This window comes from Cololabis saira, chromosome 10 (genome assembly GCF_033807715.1).
Source record: "Cololabis saira isolate AMF1-May2022 chromosome 10, fColSai1.1, whole genome shotgun sequence".
In the NCBI taxonomy this organism is placed as follows: Eukaryota; Metazoa; Chordata; class Actinopteri; order Beloniformes; family Belonidae; genus Cololabis; species Cololabis saira.
The window spans coordinates 17,229,966-17,254,452 of record NC_084596.1 but is presented as its reverse complement, the minus strand read 5'-3'; the positions used below and the strand labels follow the sequence as shown (position 1 = coordinate 17,254,452).

The window sequence follows — 24,487 nt, the reverse complement described above, 5'->3', positions numbered from 1 at the left end:
CTATACTTCTACCTGAGTAATGAATGTGAATACTTTTGACACCTCTGTCAACATCCCATATTTTGTATTTCTTTGTATTTTGTATTTCTTTGTATTTCTTTGTACAATTTAAATTTTGTATCTTGTATTTTTTGCATAATTCTTGTCTGTAGAAATTGTAAATAGGTCATACTTATTCTCACTACCTCAAACTGCTGCACCTTAAAATGTTTATAATTTTTGTACATAGAAATTCTACATTTGTCGTTCACCTTATACCATAGAGAGCGAAACTACCGGAGTCAAATTCCTTGTTGGACAATGTTCGAACCTGGCCAATAAAGCTGATTCTGATTCTGATTCTGATATTATCAATTTCACATGGTGCAAGAAAATGATTGGCGTGGCAATCAAACTTTGAAAATCGACTGTGCGCTTGCGCAGAACCACGAAGTAGCATTTCTCGGCGGGTAGCAAGGATTGGCAGAACACCGGCGAGGTGACGTCATTGTGATCCACATCCACATCCCCGGCAGCAGGAGGAGGAGGAAGAAGAGGAGGGGTGAGGAAGAGGAGGAGGAAGAGGAGGGGTGAGGCGGGTGAGGCAGACGGTCCCTGATCCACCGGTGTCATGGCTTCCTAACCAGAGAGGGAAGTGATTGATTGAAAAGGAAAACAAGGATATATTTTTCAGCGGCTGGTCGTCCTCGCCCCTCGTCGCAGAGAGCCGCGCTCGTCCCCGCGGATCCAGCTCTCGCGGGTACGCGCTCGCCTCCACGCCGCCAGTGTCGCCTCCTCGTCCAGCGGGAAGATGGCCGACCCGGCGGAGTGCACCATCAAAGTGATGTGCCGCTTCAGGCCGCTCAACAGCTCCGAGGTGTCCCGCGGAGACAGATACATCCCCAAGTTCCAGGGGGAGGAGAACGTGGTGATCGGGGTGAGTTATTGACGGGCAGCAGGGCGGATTTACCCCCCGCTCCCCCCCCGGCTCAGTCAGCTGGACGCCATCTTTGATTGTCCTGTTAGCCGCCGTTAGCAGCACTGACCTCTCAGCTGCTGCCGCCGCCCGGCACCATACCCACTACTATTACACCTGTCTGTTCTCCACACGGGCTTAGGGGGATTATATTTAGCATTTCAGACCTTAAAATGACTCTTATTTGCACTTGTCCTCTCATGGCTGTCATTCAACAAAGCCACTCTGACTGGAACAAGTTACACTTGCTGCTGCTTCTGTTGCCACCCAGCACGATATTCACTATTATTCAACCTATTTAGGCTTAGTAGGATTATATTTCAACATTTCAGACCTTAAAATGACTCTTATTTGCGCTTGTCTTATCATGGCTGTCATTCAACAAAGCCACTCTGACTGGAACAAGTTACACTTGCAGCTGCAGCTTCTGTCGCCACACAGCATGATATTCACTATTATTCAACCTTTTTGTTCTCCAAAGAGGCTTATTAAAATTGTATTTCACATTTCAGACCTTAAAATGACTCTTATTTTGCACTTGTCCTCTCATGGCTGTCATTCAACAAAGCCACTCTGACTGGCACAAGTTACACTTGCTGCTGCTTCTGTTGCTACCCAGCACGATATTCACTATTATTCAACCTATTTAGGCTTAGTAGGATTATATTTCACATTTCAGACCTTAAAATGACTCTTATTTGCACTTGTCTTATCATGGCTGTCATTCAACAAAGCCAGACCGCGGTTGAATTGGTTTAATATTGGATATTATGAATTCAACACCCATAAAACTTGTGATACATACCACTGATTTTGGTCAACCACTTGTGATGTGTTCATGGTCATCTACACTATATATCACAAAACGGTAATTATTAAAAAATCATATTATGGGCTGATTTAATGAAAACAATCGGTGTTATGTATCACAAGTTTTATAGGTGTTGAATTCATTAAACCTCATTAAATCAGCCCATTATATGATTTTTTTAATAATTACTGTTTTGTGATATATAGTCTAGATGACCATGAACACATCACAAGTGGTTTGACCAAAATCAGTGGTATGTATCACAAGTTGTATGGGTGTTGAATTCATAATATCCAATATCAAACCAATTCAACCGCGGTCAAAGCCACTCTGACTGGCACAAGTTACACTTGCTGCTGGTTCTGTTGCCACCCAGCACGATATTCACTATTATTCAACCTATTTGTCCTCCAAAGAGGCTTAGTAGGATTGTATTCAAAATTTTAGACCTTAAAATGACTCTTATTTTGCACTTGTCCTATCCTGGCTGTCATTCAACAAAGCCACTGACTGGCACAAGTTACACTTGCTGCTGCTTCTGTTGCCACCCAGCACGATATTCACTATTATTCAACCTATTTGTCCTCCAAAGAGGCTTAGTAGGATTATATTTCACATTTCAGACCCTAAAATGACTCTTATTTGCACTTGTCCTCTCGTGGCTGTCATTCAACAAAGCCACATCCACTCTGACTGGAACAAGTTACACTTGCACCAGCAGCTGCAGCTTCTGTCGCCACACAGCATGATAGTCACTATTATTCAACCTATTTGTTCTCCAAAGAGGCTTATTAAAATTGTATTTCAGACCTTTTTAAAATGACTCTTATTTTGCACTTGTCCTCTCATGGCTGTCATTCAACAAAGCCACATCCACTCTGACTGGCACAAGTCACACTTTCACCAGCAGCCACCATTAAGTGGCTGTGCATCTGTAACTGTAAAGCTATTAATTAAAAAAACACTTTGCGTCAGCATGAAGCCTAAGCCAGCTTTGATTTGGCTGTGGCTAACGCGCACGCTCATGCTACATGACAGTTTAGCTTAATCAAAGCCAACAACAGCGAGCTTTACCACCTGTCTCAGACAGCTTGTCTGCCAGTAGATCATATGGGAAGTAGTGAGATGAATGAATATTATTTAAATAGAATTATTCTTTCATCAAGGTACAGGAAATGCACCTCGATGAGGTATGGTCACTAGGAGTCATTTGAAAAGGGAGCAGTTTTATTAAGTGGCAGGATAATTGGCACTTTAATCACACATTCTTTAATTATAAGAGAAAAAAACATTTTCTTTGCATGATAAGTGCATTTTACATCCATTAAAAAGTGTATCAACAGCCCTCTACTAATACAGACCCTCAAGAACTTGATGTGCATGGAAAGGCCATTTGACAAAGGGAGGAAATGCCTAGGAGTGCCTTATCAAAATAATGATTACTACAACAAAAACAAACAAAAAATAACTTTTGATTTTGTGAACCCAGTCAACATAGCATCTGACCACCTTCTATTCCTTTTGCTGACATGGAAAAGTATGCCTCTCCTCTATATCTGAAAACTATGACCTAAAATCATGAAAGGTACTTATTATTTAAACTGTGGACAGTCCGAACCATATTTATAAGGCATATGAAAATCAAGCATTAAAAGAAGTGGTTAGGCCATATTCCTTATATTTATATTGATTTAAAAGCACATCATCAAAGATTTATTCATGCCAAGCATGCAAAAGGTAACGTGATATCATAATAAACATGGTTAAACATTACTTTGTCATTGCAACTGTTTTTGTGAACTTTGCCGTCTTTGGCAAAGCTCTCTCATGAAACAGTTTAAAATAGTCTATAAAGCAAAAGTTCCACGTTTAAATGACATTCATAAACGTAGACGTTTTTGATGAATGGATATTGACCTCATTCATCTCTGATTTAAACTTCTGCCTTAGGTGTAAAATGGAGAAAACAACAGGTCTTTTCATTTCTTCATGAAAAACAGAAGACCATTATAACTGTGCTGACTTCTTCAATAGCGTTGCTGACACTGGCATCAGGCCTTCGACTGTGAGCAAACGTACTGTCTGTGCCCCCAAGGCGTGGTGTGGCCCTGCCCAGTTCAGAGTGCCAGTCATGGTGCCAAAATACCAGTGCACATTGTGAGAGACATCCAGGGCTTCAAACCAACAACTAGTGGTCTCTTCTTTTGTTTCTGCTTTGAGAAGTACTGGCCTTACAGTACCCATAAGCAGCAACAGCACGGGCCTCCAGGGTAATCCCCTTGTTTTCTCTCCTGGTTACCAGCTGTTCGACCAATCAGAGCAGGCGGTTGCCTGGGCACTAGGCAATCTCTCTGGGTGGGGAGGGCAATTATTATACTGATGTACTTTGTTTTGCTTATGCTCTTAGCAAGGGTGACCGGCTCACTTAGCTTGCATTTTGTTTTTAATCCATTATGAGACAATCTAGGGTGTGGGTGCTATACTGAGACTGAAGCCTCAGCACCACTGCTTCATCACAGGGCTGGTGGTGAATCCCACCACAGTCTGTGCTGGTAGGGCATCGCACAAGTGACCCCTAGTGAGCCAGGCCATAGCGATGGCACATTGATGCTCTATTTACTTGAGGACAGAGAATTCTCCACATAAAAATACTCACTGTTCTTGCAGTATTCCCTCAAGAGAAAGGGAAGGAGATGAAGCTTGTAGATGGGGTAGTATGAGTGTTGTAGCAGGTTTGATTTGCAAAGCTAGCTTTGCCAGGGAGGTAAGAGTGCGCAACAGGTAAATTATTCATACATCTCTATCAGTTGTACACTGACAGATCAGGTCATAAAACCTTGCTTTAATTTTCCCTTTTTCCCTATTTTCACACAAGAAAGAGAAGAAATTGTGCATTTAAAGATAAAATGAAAGAAAGGGATTAGAGCGATCAGTAAAGTGCCCATCCCACATTTTAAAGGGTAATGTGAAATGTTCAGTGTTACTTTTTTTCATTCTAAGAACAGGAACCTTCACCAACATCAGTACAGTCAGATTTCCTGTTTTCTACAGCAATAATTATGTTGATTGTTCAGAATAACCTCAAATTTCATATCAAAGTAAGCTGAGGACATCAGGAGGGGAGGACTGTGACAGGCTGTCATGAACACGTAAACAAATCATTTCCCTGTAATGGCAATTTCAGCCATTAATCCCATTAGACAGAAGTGTACAACAAGGCCCGAAACAGCAGTAACAACTAGCTATTGTTTGCTCACAGCAACTGGCAGTCCTGATAATGCTGTTGTTTTTGGACAGGGTTAAATGCCATTGAAGTAGAACGAATTGCAAAAGTCTTAAGATGCTCTGGTCAGTATTGCACATCGCTGTAGTTTAGGTGTTACTAACTATTGAGGGATTATGAGCTGGTGTGAAAAATGGGGAGGTCTCAGTTGTTGTGGTCTTAGTAACTCTGGTACTGGTAAACATTCTATTGCTTTAATGCCAGGCTGTGACAAATGTGTGCTTTCACATTGGATTAAAAATGGGTTTACAGGCATTTCTGGCTCCAAACTAATAAATGCTAATCAACGATATCTTCAAGGTGACACTTGCTTTGTTTAGCATCGTTTGGTTAGGAACATCATGGCACTTAACACTTGAAATGCAGTCTTGGACTGCAGGTATTGAAAATAATTGCTGCAAATGTCGTTACCGGTAGTTCCTCCATGCATTTGCAATGATATTATTTGGTAATGTTCAGACAACACTGGCCACAGTGAGGAATGGAGGCTGAATGTGCAGAAGCACTACAAAATAAATGATTTAATAAAGTTCATTTTGTCCACGGCCTTACAATTTAACTTGCTGATTCTTTTCGTCGAACAAGAATATTTAGGTTTTTGAATACCTGACATGTTTCGGCGATTATCAGAGTTCTTTCAGTAAATGCACTTTACACTGGAAAAAGTCATTTATTTGTTGTTTTTTTTGTTTGTTCTTCCCCCCCAAGTTCTATGCTTAAATGTTTGTATTTGCTTAAGGTATTTAAAAACCAAAATATTCTTGTCAGACGAAAAGAATCAGCAAGTTAATCTACAAAATAAAGTTTAAGTGCCTCCTTTCTCCTTTCTTTTCCCCCCTATAAAGCTACAAGCTCCTGCTGCTGGTGGAGCATTTAGAAACATCAAATGGTCAGTTTACAAATGAAGAGCAACAAGCAGGAAACAAACTTTAGTGTGTTTTTAAGTGGGCTAGAGCTCGTAGGTGTGAAATCCCCGAGTGAAAGAGAGAGTGCCAAAAGCTGGTCACTACTGACATCAAGTATGAGCTAATTTGTGTTCTACATCCAAAATCAACAAGGTCCAAGTGAGGATAGAGGAGGTGGAGGACAAGTTGTTTTGTGTTGCTATAGCAACTGATGTGTCACAGGAGAGCTGCTTGTTCAACTGCAGGCTTAGAAAGGTGGACCAGACTCTTCTTGGCTAGTTACTCTGCCTCTGTTTCTACATAACAGTGTACTCAAACAGGTTAGGACCTTGACTTCTTAGTTAATAGATAGTCAATCAGTAGAAAAGGAGTCATGTTTTTTGGGGGGAATAAACCAAATTATACATTGTTTGTATCAAGACTTTTTACGGGATACTATCTAAATTATTTATTTTACTGGGTTCCAGTTTGAAGAACAGTTAACTAATTAAAATAATTGAGTCTTTTAAACCTTATATATTGATATCTGAAAGGGGCCTGGATGTTGGAATGTAATAACCCTTTTTCTTCCCTTTATCTCAGGCTCACAGCATATTTAAATGTATGGTAAAAAGTAAATTATGACACAAAAGTATTTTATTTAACAGCCAAACAGTCTTGTTTTGTAAAACATATTGGGGGGGGGGGGGGGGGTAAGTTAGACAAGTAAAACCTGGAAAAAGATTTACAGGGAAAATTATGGCATCACTTCGCACTTTTTAAGGAAATACCAGAAAAGGTCTTAATCCTTCTGTCTTCCTGGGGACATTGTGATCCTAAAAACATAGTCGACTTTTATATAAACAAGGTCTCTTGGTCCTAAATTCCAAAACATGTATGTAACCGGTTAGAATTAAGGTGTAAGAAATAATTGATTGATAATTTATATTATAGGCTTTAAATATCATTCAAATCCCTGTATATCCCTGTACAAAAGATGCACAGCAATCAGGAGGGCATTGTACGGTACCAAAAATAGTTAAGTGTTTGCAGACCCGAACAATGCTGAACCTGGCTCAGGAAACAAGATAGTTGCTCAGTGAAACAGTGGAAAGGACTCTAACCCTCTTTCAAGAATGTGAATCCCCACAAGGAATAGGAAAATATGTCAGTTGTTTTCAGACAGTTGTTCCTAAAATTTGGAGCAAAGAAGATGATGACAGAACTTTTGTTTGATCAAAATGCATATAGGGTAGATCTAATTGATTAAGGTTTTACCAAATTCCTGGCACAGCTGTTTAATAAAAAAGACAAACTCATAAAAGCAGAGGAGTGACAACAAATTGTTTGCCTTTTTAATTTGTATTATCTCCTACAAAAGAATGTATCCAAAAGAATGGACTTGATGGATTACCCACAAGCCCCCCTGTGTCCGTTGTATACCCACAATCTGTATTTCTCCAAGTAAGCTGAAATACAGTTGCTGCTGTGAATCATGCTGGATTCATAGGGACTCTGGGACGTTCCTTTGTTCTCTTCCATGTCCTTATCCATGTCCTCCATCATTAGTCATGGTATATTGATTATAAATAACATAATTGTTACAATTTAACAATTGTTAAATAACATAAAACAAGATGTTTTGGATGTTGAACTCTACTTGGAGTAAGTGTTGTTGTTGTTTTGATTTAATCATATTATTTAAAAATTTACGTTGATTGACTTAATCTATTACCCGCCCTAATCACATTTTCCTTTTTATCTTTCATGTCAGGGTAAACCATACATGTTTGACAGAGTGTTTGCGTCAAATACAACACAAGAACAAGTCTACAATGCCTGTGCCCAAAAGATTGTAAAAGGTGAGGTCTTGCATATATCTACTTTCTAGCTTGTATTGCTATTACAGGTATAAATTATTGCTTATCTAATTTCTGCATCATGTCTTGTAGATGTTCTTGAGGGATACAATGGAACTATTTTTGCTTATGGACAGACATCATCTGGCAAAACACACACCATGGAGGTAACGATGACTGCTGACAGATAATGTTTGTTTTTAAAGGTGGATGGTCTTGATTGAATGATGTTTGTACCTTTTACACATGCCGTTCCACTCATTTGCGCTTTGTTTGCAGGGGAACCTCCATGACACAGACGCAATGGGCATCATCCCCAGAATAGTGCAAGATATCTTCAACTACATCTATTCCATGGATGAAAACCTGGAATTTCATATCAAAGTAAGTAGAGGACGTGTGCTGTTGTACTGCCAAACCCAGGAGGTGTTCTACAGTAGTCGGAGTGGCTTTGACATCTAAAGAAACACAAAATAATTTCTAATCCTTCAGTCATATTATGTGCTTATACGTTTAATATTTTATATCCAAATTTCAAACAGAAACTCTTAAGTAATAGCAAAATAGTGGTAACTTCCTTTTTTAAAAAAAAAAAAAAAAAAAAGCCTTTCATTGTAGCCTGCTGCTTTATACTGCTGCATCACGTTTCCTGTTTGACATTTTTGATCTTTACTCTTATGGTGCTGCTCACTGACTGAAATATTTGAAATACATCTCAAATAAAACACCTTAGCATGCACTATTTGTCAAAAGTTTGGACACCTTACTCATTCAAACGAATGTTAAATGTATGTCCAAGCTTTTGAATGAAGAAAATGTTATGCAATCAGGCAAAAAATAATCTTGCTTTAAATGTTGCTGGTATACCATAACAAAACACTGTGCCATCCAGCTCAGATGTGACAATATTTTACTTCTGGATGTTGGGTTTTTCCTTAACTCTAAACATTGATTTGTACTTACATTTTTCTTAAATTGTTTTAAAGATGTTTGTTACTGTGCTGCTGTTATCTCATCAGTAAACTCTCTGTTCACAGGTTTCGTATTTTGAAATCTACTTAGACAAGATCCGAGATCTTTTGGATGGTAAGTGGACTTAACACAGAATCCCCAAACTCCTCTGATTGTTATCCTAAAATGAGTTTAATTTTCAAACGTCAAAGTGAAAATGTCTTGTATCTTTGACATTTTGAAATGATTACTTCATGAGAGGGTTTGTTTAATTTCTTTTCAGTGTCAAAGACCAATTTATCAGTTCATGAAGACAAAAACAGAGTACCCTACGTCAAGGTAAGACCTGCAGCCCAGACACTTCTCAGAAACCCGGTAAAACTACTGAGGCGAATCATTTTCCTTCATGGTTTCCTTTTCCTTTGTTCTTTATAAGGGCTGCACTGAAAGATTCGTCTGCAGCCCTGATGAAGTGATGGATACAATTGATGAAGGCAAATCTAATAGACATGTAGCAGTCACAAGTAAGATATGCTCCTGCTCTTTACAAAAACCCAGATCATAGATCCATCATCTTGAAGGATAATGACCAAGTCTCTCTCTCTCTCTCTCTCTCCATCAGACATGAACGAGCACAGCTCCAGGAGTCACAGTATCTTCCTGATTAATGTTAAGCAGGAGAACACTCAGACAGAGCAGAAACTCAGTGGAAAGCTATACCTGGTGGATCTTGCTGGTAGTGAAAAGGTAAACTAAAGCCTTTCACATACAATCACTTAGTATTCATTACACTCTGGCAGTCAATTGTTTTTTTGAGCCACACTGTACCACGATTGTGCTTCTGATTCCTGCTGGGGATTGGATTACGACTCTTTGTCGTAACCATTAAGGATTCATAATGAGCTCTGGCTGTCCTGTATGATCGGTAGGTCAGTAAAACGGGTGCCGAGGGAGCTGTGCTGGACGAAGCCAAGAACATCAACAAGTCCCTGTCATCGCTGGGAAATGTCATCTCGGCACTGGCTGAGGGAACGGTCAGTAGATCAAATTCACTTCTGGAGAGTTCAAACATTTTGGGTTATTTCCTAAATCTGTTCATATCTGTGCTACAGAAAGATATTTGAGTGTCTTTCGGTTGGTACTCTGTGAGTTTCATTTTTGAATTTACAATCTTAGTTATTGATTGGCGACAGATGTTTCCTTGTTGAGGTTATTCTTTAACTACAACATAGTGTAATGAACCTTTTATGTTTCAAATTTTTTTTAAATCTCGTTATAGTGATCTGTCGGTAGTTATTCTTCTTTTCCCAGGTTGCAGTATCTTAATTACACACCCTGCTATTGATACAGAACAGAAAAGACAAGCTTGCAGTGTTTTCCGGCTGTATAGCCCGGAGCGTGGTGTTCCAAATGAAAACCAACATCTTTTTCAGTTATCTGAGTGTAAAACGTCCCTTTCAAACATCTACAAGACTTTTTTACTACACAAATAACTGCAGCAGATAAAAACTTTCCTTCCAGCAATGTTGTGTTTCAGCTTTTCACAGCAATTTCACCCTCTTCAAGTATTTGTTTCGTCTGTGGTTCATTCTCCCTGTAAACAACCTGCGGCAGACAGTTGCTGATGCATTTATGTTGGTCTAAAACAAAACTAATGATTGTCCGGAGATGCCTCACTCCCAGCTTAGCATAATAGTCTGAAAAAACGACATGCCGCTGCTGCAGCTCAGCACTTTGTGTCTCTTCTAATCATATATTAAGTTATCCCATAACTGCCAGTTACTTTTACTCAAGTTGTAAAAAGCATGACTCGTTATATCCTTCTGGTTCAGTGCTTGTGAATTTTAGTATTTTAGTGCGCAACATTAGGTTAAAAATAGCTATTGTTTTAACCGTAGGTGTCTATTAAATGTATTTAAACAAAAAAATCCATAAATGAAGGAGATCCCATGGTCAGACTAGTGTATCTCTTAGATTCTAATACATCTTATCTCATAAATGGACAGTAATCGAATCAAGGCTCTAATCAAGAACTTTTTTGTATCTAACGAATGATCTTTAAATTACAGGGTTTCCGCAGGGTTTTAAATATTAAAGTATTAAAAAGTGATAAATGAAAATGGCCAAATTTAAGGCCATTAAAAGTGTTAAATTCACTGTCAGAGGTATTATTTTTTTTTAAATTGGTATTATTTTTTACCTTTTACATTTTAAGCAGTCTATTTTATTGTCATTCACAAAGTGAAATTCCATTTCAATTTTCAATTTTTGAAAATGTTTGAACCAGATGTTTGAAAAACATCTGGTCAATATCAATGAGTCTATAAATCTGTTCTGTATAGTGTTCTATAGGTCAAAATCTGTATTAATGTTAAAAGATCCGTGATTAACACTTAATGTTGTCAAAATCTGAAGGTAGTGAAAAAGGTATTAAATTGGTATTAAATTTAACATAAGGATTGCTGTATAAACCCTGAATTAGTATCTTGTGTACTTCTTACTTGACTAACTTTATACTGTATGTGTGTTCTGTATTGGCAGCCCTACATCCCTTACAGAGACAGTAAGATGACCCGTATCCTTCAGGATTCACTGGGTGGTAATTGTCGAACCACCATTGTCATCTGCTGCTCACCTTCCTCCTATAATGAGGCTGAAACCAAATCCACCCTGATGTTCGGACAAAGGTTGGTAGGCCAAAATAAAGACGACAGCGACATGGCTTTTAGAAGGATAGTTTTGGTGGTGATCACTTGTATAGAGCTTAATGATGAACATACATTATATACAAATAAAGTTAGAGGAGTTGGAATGATGCACTCTTTTATGTACCCCCATTTTTATGATTAGAATTGCTCTCGTTGACTATTTTCTTTCTCTTATTCAGAGCAAAGACCATCAAGAACACTGTAACAGTGAATGTTGAGCTGACGGCGGAGCAGTGGAAGCAGAAGTACGAGAGGGAGAAGGAGAGGAACAAGACTCTGAGGAACACCATCACGTGGTTGGAGAACGAGCTGAACCGCTGGAGGAATGGTGAGCCATCGCTATGGAGAAATGGCGTCCATCTACTCCTACTTAACTTCTTATACAACTTAATTTCCTATACACACTGCCATTTACTGTATATACTCTTTGTAAAACACTTTATTACCGTTTGCTATTTTATTATATCTTGATATTTTATTTTGTACATATCTTGATATTTTATATTGTACAGTCTGTTCTTATAGTTACTTATTCTTATCCTGTACGCTGTCCACCGTCACTGTGTGTAATGCTGCCGCTATACTACAATTTTCCAGCTTGGGGTAAATAAAGTATATCTATCAATCTATCTTAACTAATGTGTTCTGCCATCCCCCTTCAGGTGAGAATGTGCCAGTGGAAGAGCAGTTTGACAAGGAGAAGGCCAACGCCGAAGTTCAGGCCCTGGACAACATAATCAACGACAAACCTGCCTCCACGCCCAACGTACCCGGTGTCCGCCTCACCGATGTGGAGAAGGACAAGTGCGAGGCTGAACTGGGGAAGCTTTACAAGCAGCTGGACGATAAGGTAAACGAAAGCGTGTAACTGAAGTTTGTGGCGAAGAGTTATGAATGTGCGTTTGAGAAGAGAGTTGCATATATTTAATGTTTTAAATAGTGATGCACCGATTGTTCGGTAACCGAAATTGTTCGGCCGAAAATGGTAAAAAAACACTTTCGGTGTTCGGTGGAATAAGTGGGAAAAAAACCGAACAATAACGGCGTTGTAAAATAAGGAAATAGACTGGCCGCTCCGTCCCGTAACGTTGCGCACCACAAACATAAATCGTTGGCCAACCAAAAACTAACCCCATAAGAATTTTACCTAACATTCACCAGGAGGTGGAACCAAAACAACATAATGCTGGGAAATTAAAAAAATTTCATTTTTTTATGTTCAATAAATATTTTCTACCTTGTAATTTTGTAAAAGATTTTTTTCTTTGAAAAGCATGTCTAAATCAAATGTATTTGATTTATGCAATGATGAAAAAATTGGCAAAATAAATGAAAAACTGCTGAAGAAACATGTTCGGTATTGTTCGGTATTCGGCCAAGTGTTTATTATTATTTTCGGTTTCGGTTTCGGCCACAAATTTTCATTTCGGTGCATCACTAGTTTTAAATACTTTTTTAACAGAGAACAAGTGGATAATTTCCTTCCTGCTAATATGAAAGTGAAAAAAGCAACACGGCTGATGTGTAATCCACATTATTGCTGATCTCATGAGATATAAGTATTCTAAATTTTTGCTGGTAAATGTTACTTTATGAACACCACCCGATGTCGTCTCTTAAACGTGAAGAGATGCTAGAACAGGATCACTACTTTGATTTTAGTTTATGCCTTTGTGAAATCCGGTGTTTGGGTCTGCTGTTAGGGATTATGAATGAGATTTTGAAATACAGCTCCAAGAAATGGCGCCTCGTTAAACTTGCTGAAATACGAATGACACATTTCTGCCATGTCGCTGTCTGCCACTTAACTAAGATTATAGTTTATTTTTCAATAGCTGTGTGATTATTGCAGTCTGCCAGCTTGTACCGGTGGTCTGCTGCGGTACACGTGGCATTTGGTGTGAATGTTAATGTTGCAGCGTCTGTTTTTTCTTTACAGGATGAGGAAATTAACCAGCAGAGCCAGCTGGCCGAGAAGCTGAAGCAGCAGATGCTGGACCAGGAGGAGGTGAGTGCTGGTGCTCTAACAGGTGGAGGGGAGGCAAGGGAGGTTGTTGTACTGGGTTTGGTATACTGGTAAACCTGCAGTTTATTACCATTACTGATCTATTATTTTGTTGTTAAGACTAGGGCTGGGCGATATGGACCAAAAGTCATATCTCGATATTTTCTAGCTAAATGGCGATACTCGATATATATCTCGATATTTTTTCTGTGCCTTAATTGGGGTTTCCCCCAAAGCATTATAGCATAGCATCTCTGTTAGCTTCATTTTTTTCTGAGGCAAACCCTTAAAAAAACAGTCAGTTTTAAGTCAAAGCCTCGTGCCAAATGTCACACAGGTACCTTTATTAACAGAGGTCTGCACAATATCCAAATGTATAAAACAAATGAAATAAAAATAAACTGCCTGCATATATAGAATAAAAATGCTTCTTGAATAAAATAAAACAAATATCCCTTTCCTGCATAACAATTAAATTAAAATACACTGTGCAATTAATACAATGTAGACAGTAACAGGCAGACTTTTCCACTGAGGTTGACAGTTGTGCAAATAACAAAACATTTGTAAAACATCAAATAAAACATTCAAGTCAATTTGTCACAAAATAAGCTATATCAAAATCATAAAAAAAAAAGTAATTTTTTTTTTTTTTTTTTTTTTTTTTTTAAATCGATATAAACGATATTGTCTCGTACCATATCGTGTTTGAAAATATATCGATATATATTAAAATCTCGATATATCGCCCAGCCCTAGTTAAGACCAAAAGTTAAACATGCACAATGTGATGTAAACACTTAGAGATTGTTTCACCACTGATTCTTCCCTCGTGCAGCTCCTTGTCTCCTCCCGCCGCGATCACGAGAACCTCCAGGCTGAGCTGAACCGCCTCCAGGCCGAGAATGAGGCCTCCAAGGAGGAGGTGAAGGAGGTGCTGCAGGCTCTGGAGGAGCTGGCTGTCAACTACGATCAGAAGAGCCAGGAGGTGGAGGACAAGACCAAGGAGTTCGAGGCCATCAGTGAGGAGCTCAGCCAGAAGTCTGTAAGTCAGGAATGGCACGCCCATAAATACTGGCAACAGAGATGACTTGATCTCTTTGATCGTAACACCAGTCAGAGTAATTTAGGATTATCTGTTGATACCCAGTCTCAGTCCAGTGTTGCACACAACACATCATAAGTACATTTACAAAGGAAATGATTAAAGCATATACTTTACACGTCTGCATGTTTGAAAAGCTGAAAGAAAATCACCCACTTTTCATGTCAGTGGACACAAACAAGATGGTTTAAAAAACATTTTAAAAATGCTACTACTGTCATTTAGCAGATGCTTTTATCTGGAGCGACTTAAATCTGAGGGAACAACACAAGCAAGAAACCAAATAGGAGGGTCCAGCATGGATAGGTGCTGGCCCAGTTGGTCACAGGGGCTGCCATGCTAGTGCTAAAAAATGTTGTTTTTTTTTTTTGTTAACTTCCCGCCCAACCAAACAGTCTCTTTAAACAACAAAGCTACGTCACCACCACCAGATGCGATCATCTTGTCATAAGTGCATGCAGCTTCCTCAGTGTTGAGTCATGCAAAGAGCTGGAAAAATCTTCTAACTCATTCTGATGAGCTGCTGTTAATCTTTTTTGCACTTTTAACCATTTAGTTTTTATTCCTTTTTCTTTTTTAACAATTTCATGCATAATGCCATAAGAATGCTGCTTGTTATTTTCCTTTCATTATCTGGCTCTTCTGTAGCCTACTTTACACAAAACTGCTGGTCTTGCCACAGTGCAGGCTTTGGATCCAATGAGGAATCTAGCCAGGGTGCAGGGAGGCTGAGCAGTGGCACCAAGCAAACATCAGAAAATCAAAATGTTAATTGTGAAGCAAAATAGACGGCACACTGTGCAGAATACCTTGCATGCTGCAAATGTTTTGGCACAGCTTGGGTAGTGTGGTATCAGAAGTGTTGTGTTGAGAGTGTTATCGCCAAAAGCCCATGAGATTTCCTTTCTGAACCACAGCATTGGGCTGCCTATCCACAGGGAGGAATTCAGTCGACCTGTTTGTTGTCCTTATATCGTATTACTGCTCTGTGTAAGCGTGACTTTTTGAGCTGCCAATCACACTGTCGTTGGCTTTGATTACGCAGCCAAAGTGGGAAGAAATATCCCTTTTCTGCTGCAAATCAGAAACCGGTTGCTGCTGTTTGACTGTTTTAGCTGAAGGAGCACCGTATTCATCTGTGTTGAAGCTGGACGTGTATAATCAAATTAACAAGCTCTCTCACTTCTGCCATGTTTCCACCCAGCTTAAATTTTTGGATGTTTTTTTTTTTTAATTGGAATTCTCCTACAACCTTTTAAGCAGTTATGCTGCTGCAGATGTAAAGCTACTACAGTTGAAGTGTGTATACGACCCCAATATTCAATACACCTCAGTCTCTACTTGAGATTGGATTGGGGAGTCCAAACTTCTGATACTTTGGATCTAGAAAAGTTCACTGTGAGGCCAACAAAAAATAAATAAAACTGGACTAAATTCACGCTATCTGCCTTAAGTTATATTTAGTTGACAATCATTTTTAAATGTGATTATGCCAATAATTTAACTGCAGTCGTCATGGTGATGTGAAAGGTGAGAGAGAGTCCAAAGGGAGCAATAAACTGACTAGATGTGGTTTCATTGATTGTGAGAGTCAGGTGGCACTCTTTATTAGTTTGGACTGTTAGACGTATTTCCTTGCTGGAGGAACACTTTATAAGAATGAGCTTTAACCCTGGGTGTGGTTTTATGATTTCTCATTTGTAAAGTAGCTTTTCTTCTGTCCTCTACTGCTTCATGGCCACTCAAACACTTGCCTCACTACTTGTACAAGTTACAAAAACGTGTTCACTCAACATCCATTTTCACTTTTCCTTTGGTGATTTCCCATGCAGCATTTTTAATAAGATTTTTAGTTTACTATCAGGGGTATAGTCAGGCTGCTTTACCCTGAAAATTGACGAAAGCCTCCATGCTGCCCTTTTATCTGAAATCCTCTCTGTACAGCTTGACTTGTGTCAATAAATGGATGCCGACATTGTTAGTGAAGTAATACCACTGCTGTCGCTGTGCTGCCAGCTCTCTGCCAGAGTAATGGACATGTCTATGTTTTGCAAAAAATAAATGTACGCACTGCTTAATTTCTCTTATTTGGTAGCCAAGCTCAACAGTAATTCATACACAAAAACCTTGCTTTGTTACAGATCAGACCAGGTCAAACAAATAATCATAAATATAAATGAGCATTTTTAGTTTTATTTGACAATCTTAACTTTCTTTGTAGTCCATCTTGTCATCTCTGGATTTGGAGCTCCAGAAGCTCAAAGAGATGTCCAACCACCAGAAGAAGAGGGTCACTGAGATGATGTCGTCACTGCTTAAAGACTTGGCTGAGATCGGCATCGCCGTCGGCAGCAATGACATTAAGGTAAGGCTGTTCATTTTTCTCATTGATCATACTTTGCGTTTGTTTTGTCATAACTTTTTTTTTTTCTGCCGTTTTAGCAACATGAGGGTGGCAGCGGGCTAATAGACGAGGAGTTCACAGTGGCCCGTCTGTACATTAGTAAGATGAAGTCAGAAGTGAAAACGATGGTGAAGCGCTGCAAACAGCTGGAGGGTGTTCAGTCAGAGAGCAACAAGAAGATGGACGAGAATGAAAAAGAGTTGGCTGCCTGTCAGCTACGCATCTCCCAGGTATGCAAAACCTAACTCCAGGTAACCTTGTAGCCTCAGCCGCGGATCTTTCTGATCCTTTCTGTTCTGGAAGGACTCGTATCACACTATGTGTAATTTTGACTTCTGTCCACAGCATGAGGCAAAAATCAAGTCCCTGACCGAGTACCTGCAGAATGTGGAGCAGAAGAAGAGGCAGCTGGAGGAGAACGTGGACTCTCTCAACGAGGAGCTTGTGAAGCTCAGTGCTCAGGGTACGTCAGTATTTGAGAGGAGGTTGAAAACCTTAGAGGATTTGTGGCGATAAGTGAGGGCCCGAGTATTTTAGCACATTACCTGAATAAGGAAATGAAGCATGAAGGACAAAAATATTTTTCAGGTGACCTCATCCACCATAATATATTCTTTCCCAGTACAAGGCTTAGCTGTTGGGTATGAACGTTAATGTAAAAAGGAGATAGTCCTTACTTAAACTCTGATGTGCTATTCTGTCTTAAACTGAAGTGGGTTTTCCTCTTCGTGACCTTCGGCGAGTTTTAGTGAAGCTGCAAGGAGCATTTATGTAGAAATGGCCGGTGTCTGAATGATGGAGTGCTGTTGCAGATCAGTGAAGCCTTCCATGTAGCTCATCATGTTTTTGAAAAGGTTTACAATTAACTCTGGTGGTTATGGTCGCCTGCTTTATGTATATTTGCTTTTACTGAAAAAATATGCAAAAGAAAATTGTAACTTTTTTTTTGTAAAATGGATGGGGATACGAACTGGTTCTCTAACAATGTCCTGTATTTCAATATTACAGAGAAAGTTCATGCTATGGAGAAAGAAAATGAGATCCAGACTGCCAATGAAGTCAAGGTGAGTTCCTGGTTCACATTAAAAAAGAAAAAGCAAGTAACAGACATGTAGCTTTGTAAAATGTATTATTGTGCAAAATGATCAAATACAGCTGAAAGTCATGTACTCGTTTTAAACAGGCTCAATGTTCACATCAATTTGTTTTCTAAATGTAGTAATTATGCAATGGATTCTCCCAGGCATAACTTATATTTAAATGATTTAGTCAAATATTCATGTGTGTAATAGAAAATGTGTTGTTACTGTGTGTTCAGGAAGCAGTGGAGAAGCAGATCCACTCCCACCGTGACGCTCACCAGAAGCAGATCAGCGGCCTGAGAGACGAGCTGGACAACAAGGAGAAACTCATCACGGAGCTGCAGGAGTAAGACAGACATGTTGTTCTCTGCTGCTTTACCTGCAAAAACAGCAGGAACAAGAATAAATGTGGATTTAAAATAGAACGGAAAATCAAAATGATGCTACGTTCGTAATGAGTTTCCATGTGGACCTCAATGTTTCCGCACAGTTCACGAGTGGAAATGAATGCAGGATTTCAACATATTCTCAGATAATTTATTCAAGATGTGATTAAATTTCCTTCAGTTTGAACCAGAAGATCATGCTGGAGCAGGAGAGGCTCAGAGTGGAGCACGAGAAACTCAAATCCACTGACCAGGAGAAGAGCCGCAAGCTGCACGAGCTTACGTACGTTTCACAGACACGCATTCACACATGTCCGCTGACGAAGCATTCACCGGCCACGTTCAGGAAGAGATCTGTGGTTTCCCTCTCCTGCATGCGTGTACGGCCACATGTGCAGCATGTGTTTCTAACTAGCGTGTGTTGTTGTTCAGGGTGATGCAGGACAGGCGGGAGCAGGCCAGGCAGGACCTGAAAGGTCTGGAGGAGACAGTGGTGAGTGTGTTTAACTTACCTGATGATTCAGCTCACAGGAGGCCTCGGTTGTGTTTTCACACCTAAATGAACACATCTAAAACTATTGTATCCATTAAGTTAAAATCCTTTGCATTCCCAGGCCAAAGAGCTGCAGACTCTGCACAACTTGAGGAAACTCTTCGTTCAAGATTTGGCCACCAGAGTGAAAAAGGTGAACTATAACTTTGTTTATCATCTGTCAGTAGACGAAGACTTGAGTACGACCGAAACAAACGACACAGAATTTCCATGATTTCCCAAATATGAAGCATGTGGCTCCAGCGGAGATGTCATGGTTGTTTGTTTTGTGCAGAGTGCTGAGATGGACTCGGATGACACAGGGGGGAGCGCCGCACAGAAACAGAAAATATCCTTTCTTGAGAACAATCTTGAGCAGCTCACCAAGGTTCACAAACAGGTACGGGTTAAATGGTAACAGCTTCTCAGTGGTTTCCATTTGTTCTCTCTGTTAATCTAACTCCATGTTTTGGTTTTACCGACCTATACATCATTTTACTGATCTGTGCCGTTGCTTTGTCTTTCCTCCCTACTCATAATCTGATGTCGAGCGCTCAAAAATGAAATGATTCTAAGTCGATGCCAACTGTTCCACAGCTGGTTCGTGACAATGCAGACCTTCGCTGTGAGCTTCCAAAACTTGAGAAGCGTCTTCGAGCTACGGCTGAGCGGGTCAAGGCCTTGGAATCTGCTCTGAAGGAAGCCAAGGAGAACGCTGCACGTGACCGCAAGCGCTACCAGCAGGAGGTGGACCGCATCAAGGAGGCCGTGAGGGCCAAGAACATGGCCAGGAGGGGCCATTCGGCTCAGATCGGTCAGTACACAGGGAGCAGGCCTCAGTGCATCATTTTATTCATCATTTTTTTGTTATAGTTTGTTAGAGATGGAAACTTTATCCTGTCATCGCTCTTTCAGAGATGACCTTATTTCTAGCCCCTAGACGTGGGTCTGTAGCATTTTAAAGTAGACACATTTTCTCTCCAGCAAATGAAACGTTGTCAACCTTACACTGCGGTGACCTAAGTAAAGTTTAATATTCGACTGCAAGTGCAGAAATATTTACGGAGCCTGTGAAGGATCATGCAATATATTTTTAATGTTGACAGAATCGAGCGCACGTTTTATTAACTCGTTCGCGCAATTTAATAAAACGTGAGCACATTTAATTAACTCATGTGCACGTTCTATTAACTCGTGTGCACGTTTAATTAAATTGTGCGCACAAGTTAATATAACGTGCTCACGAGTTATTAAATCATGAACACGATTTAATCAATCGTACACACGAGTTAATAAAACGTGTGCACATTTTTTTTACTAAATTGTGCGCACGATTTGGTTAAATCATCATAATTCCGACGGCGGAGATTACTTGCTATAAGCATTCTTTTTAAAGTGGCTAGACTGATCACTATACCATGTTGGGTGGCTAGAGCTGCCAGCATTTCTTTTTGCGCCATGCCTAACCCATGGTAAATTCTTAGGAGATCCATGTTTAAAGGATCTTAATGCCCTTATGGCTGATAAGGGACGCATTACAGCACGATTGAATATAACGTGCGCACGTTTATTACATTTTGATCAAGGGTAAGTAAATCGTACTCATGATTTTATGATATATTGTGCGCACAATTTTCCAAAATGTGCGCACAATTTTCCAAAATGTGCGCACGCTTTGTTAATCGTACCCACGCTTTAATAAATTGTGCTCACGATGACACATAACGTGCTCTCGATTAACTTTAACGTGGCCACAAAGTTACTTTTTTTTCCTCCCTTTGAGCTCTTACAGGCTCCGTAAATATTACTGTTTTACCATGGAAAAAAATCAGCAAGCAAAAGCTTAATATGAAGTTTTTGTGTGTGTGTGTGTTTTTTTTTTTTTTTTTATGGACTTAAATTGATTTATGACACTCTGGCTCAGTTTGATGCATTTTCTTTTATTGTTCTTGGATTAAACCCATTTATATTTTCTTCAATTAAATGCAAATCTTATGAACACTGCCAAAAAACAAATGCTCTCTTTTAGCCAAGCCGATCCGGCCCGGCCAGCAGCCGGTGGCGTCTCCCACCCACCCCAACTTCAATCGCACCGGCGGAAGCTTCTACCAGAACAGCCAGGCGGTTTCCATCAGGGGGGGAGGCAACGTCAAGCCCGACAAGAAGTGAGTGTTCAAAGTTTTCAAATACTATTTCTTACTATAAAGTCAGCATTTGCAGTTCTTTGAAGTCTTTGGGAGACAGCCGGTGCATGAATAGAAATACTTCCTCCGTTTATGTTTTCAAGAGCCTGCAGCTTCTCAGGGGCTTGATGGTGCATTAATTGTTCACCAACCTTATGTATTTATTTATTTTTTGTTTCTTGTTTGCTAATCAGTTGAAGAGCAGTGGGACAGAAGAACACCATCACAGAAGAAGCCAACATCACCTGCCCACCCGCCCAGACAACCTGTCATTCCATTACAGCAAACGGGCTCCTGTTGCAGCTTCGGAGCCGCGAAGGAGTTTCTGAATTATAAATATATATATATAAATATTCCTGGCCTGTACAGCTCCAGCCCCCAAATCCCCACACTTTCCACTTGTTCTCATTATGAATTATCTCTTCTTTTTCTCATACAAAATATAATTTAAAAAAAAAAGGAAGCTTATTTTAATTTACAAAAAGGCAGAGTAATATTCTTGTTCACTGAACCAAACGCAGTCATGAACGCAGCCTTGGCGAGCGAAACCGCGTGCGATTCGAATGTGTAGCTTCGGTTTCGTTTTTGTTTTGCACAGTCTGTCATCCGTGGTCTTTTGTGCGAGTAGTTCAGCACTGTGCCAAGCTGAATGTAACGGTAGCAAGATCCGAGAAAAATATATAAAAATTAACACTTAAAAGAAAATACCAAAAAACAAAAAAAATGAAGAGGAGACCCTACCACGAGAAATAGCTTGACCCTTGTAGGCTAACCTCTGTATATTTCATTATATTTGGTTGTTAACCACACTTTTCTCTGGATAGATTTTACATGCTTCTTAAAGGAAAAAAAAAAACACCAAAAAAAAAACCAAGCGGTTGGGTTTTGAATTGACTAGAGGGCGTCGAGCACTGCTGTTCTGTCCAGTTGTTGTACAGATGTAGAGTCGGCCGTACCGCACACGTTTCTTTGCTGAGAAAGTTGTTAGGAGACGACAGCAAGCGGCTAAAACGAAGGATTAAAAAAAACAAACATAAGGGCCGGGATGTGCGCCAGCTTAGATGTATTTAACTGAATACCTGTGGAGGCCAATTGTTTTTATCATTAAGTTAAAAATAAATGCTATATTCATGACTGGTGGTTTCATCAGACGGAAGTGAAGAATGTAGAAGGAAAAGAGGAGAAAAAGAAAAGAGGAGAATGATCCGACAAACACGACAAACTTCCACCTTTTTAGCCTATGCTAAGTAGTTAAATGTATTGTTTTTACTTTGGTCGGTGGTTTAATCATGCTGTTAACGGACACTATTTATCTCTCCGCACACGGGAGCACGTAGCCTGCAGGCGTAGACGCAAACCTCGTCCTGTCCAGCCGGGTCCCTGCCACTCGTCCCACTCATCCCAAACCTGACGTGTCATGAATTCTTCTTTTTTCAAGGGTGCCTCGCTTCTTCATTTGTCTTCTCCCACCCACCCCCCCATTCTGTTGTTTCTAATAGATTTAACGCCTGTGTTACGCTGGGTTTTATGTACTGTATCTTTTATTGTTCTAGAGATGGTGTAGATTTTTTTCTGTTTTTCTTCTGAAGGAAGGGCGACTGTGTCGGTTGATGGCTCAGACCTTTGCCGCTGATCTGACAGTCAGGGAGAGCAGGGTCTGAAATTGCACAATAAATCTTGTCGTCATGTGGAGGAAAGGTTTCTTTAACTAAATCTAGTCAGGGGGAGGGGGTGTAAGATTTGTTTTGTGTTTGGGGTTTTTCTTTTGTCAAATATTTTTTTCATCTTGATTCCCACCACATCTTTTTTTTGTTTTGTTTTGTTTTTTAAGCCCTGTGAAGCCCCAGTGCATTGGCAAACAGCTTATTGTGATTGTAAGCCCGGCATGAGAACACTAACATCTTGTGCAAGTGCAATATACTGTAAATTACACTGTATATCAGTCGAGCGGCAGGTGAGATCAGGGTGTATTTGCAGCAGTGGTCCCGCCACACCTCTTCTGTTAGCTTTTCTTACACTGGCTTTTGGTTCTCAGTGTATTTTCTTATTGAAGGCTTCTTTCGTCGCTCTTTCTGAAAAGCTGAAACATGATAGATATATATATATATATATATATATATATATATATATATATATATATATATATATATATATATATATATATATATATATATATACATACTTTTTTTGTTTTTCTTCCAGTGGATAGTAGAGCTTGTGTGCGGAAGTTCAGAAAGATGGATCAAAGAATCCTCCATTAACAGGATACCGTATTTAACCAGGACCGGTGCAGCAAATCCAGCTCAAAAAGAAAAGACGGGGGGGGTTGGATTTATCCAAAAGGTGTCATATTAAAACCTGTTTTGTCAGAACAAGAAACTTGGGTTTAATAGCGCTTCTTCACAGTATCTGCACTCAGAAAAGATAAACACTCCATGTGTGGCTGCATATGAACGGAGGTCGATAAGAAGTTTCCAAAGCCCTGCGGAGGAACCGCTTGTTGAGATCAAGTAAACGGAAATCATAGTCGGTAGGAGTAGTGGCTCCTCGCTCGTATACGACAGGACAGTGTTTGGTGTCTTTCTAGACGTCTGTGTAACTTTCTAGATTAGTGAAGACTTTGCAGCATGGACCTCAAAATGTTTATCCTCGGACCTTCCATCAAAACTGGATATGAAATGGGGAGGGGCATAGTAAATGAGTACAGCTAAGAATTCTTGTGGTGTGTACCTTTAATTAAATTTTTCCATTAATTCTAAATTAAAAAAAACAAAAACAAAAGTGTAGCCACTTTTTTTTATTACTGTGTAATAGTTGGTCAATTTTAAAGGGCAGTTTTGGGGATCCATCAATGGACTAGGTACTGGATCATTCCTGGAGAACTGGGGCACAAGTAGCGGGGCTCTGATTATGGACGGAGACGGGACGTTAATGAGGTCACAGTTTTGGATTGACTGCATGATGTAAATGTATGTGTGATTAAATAATCATGAGAAACACTGTCCTTCTTGTGTTTGGTCATTAAAGTCTTACTTCTTGCTTTCACATGGATTTTCTCTCAATTTGGTGATTTATTTTACTGGGGAAAAATGATGTTTGACCACCTTTGCATTTGGAACTTCACAACGTTTTTATCAATGGAGCACAGTTTATTCACCCTAACGATCAGATTGCCGTCCAAATAATTTGACTCTGGAAATGGTGAGGAATGAATTCTGGGTAAACTATTCTAAAAAGCTCTTTTATTTTGAGTTTAAGGGAGAATGAGTAGCCTTGAAACCATGGTCTGAGTTCATATTTCAGGCCATCTGATAACGATCTAGCTGCACTTACATGAGG

At 39.7% G+C, this 24,487-nt stretch overlaps 1 protein-coding gene across 1 annotated transcript; it reads left to right on the top strand.

Moving 5' to 3' along the window:
* The first annotated feature begins 549 nt into the window (after positions 1 to 549).
* On the top strand, positions 550 to 24,152 carry LOC133452496 (kinesin-1 heavy chain). The gene is made up of 26 exons (XM_061731841.1): positions 550 to 916; positions 7,708 to 7,795; positions 7,886 to 7,959; positions 8,072 to 8,176; positions 8,830 to 8,878; positions 9,027 to 9,082; positions 9,180 to 9,267; positions 9,366 to 9,490; positions 9,673 to 9,777; positions 11,285 to 11,430; positions 11,631 to 11,779; positions 12,114 to 12,301; positions 13,391 to 13,459; positions 14,295 to 14,501; positions 16,783 to 16,926; positions 17,004 to 17,195; positions 17,311 to 17,428; positions 17,974 to 18,029; positions 18,284 to 18,393; positions 18,615 to 18,716; positions 18,866 to 18,926; positions 19,048 to 19,119; positions 19,261 to 19,365; positions 19,563 to 19,779; positions 20,995 to 21,130; positions 21,343 to 24,152. The coding sequence occupies exons 1-26, from the start codon at positions 791 to 793 to the stop codon at positions 21,344 to 21,346; spliced, it is 2,892 nt and encodes a 963-aa protein (XP_061587825.1). The 5' UTR covers positions 550 to 790; the 3' UTR covers positions 21,347 to 24,152.
* Positions 24,153 to 24,487: the final 335 nt, after the last annotated feature.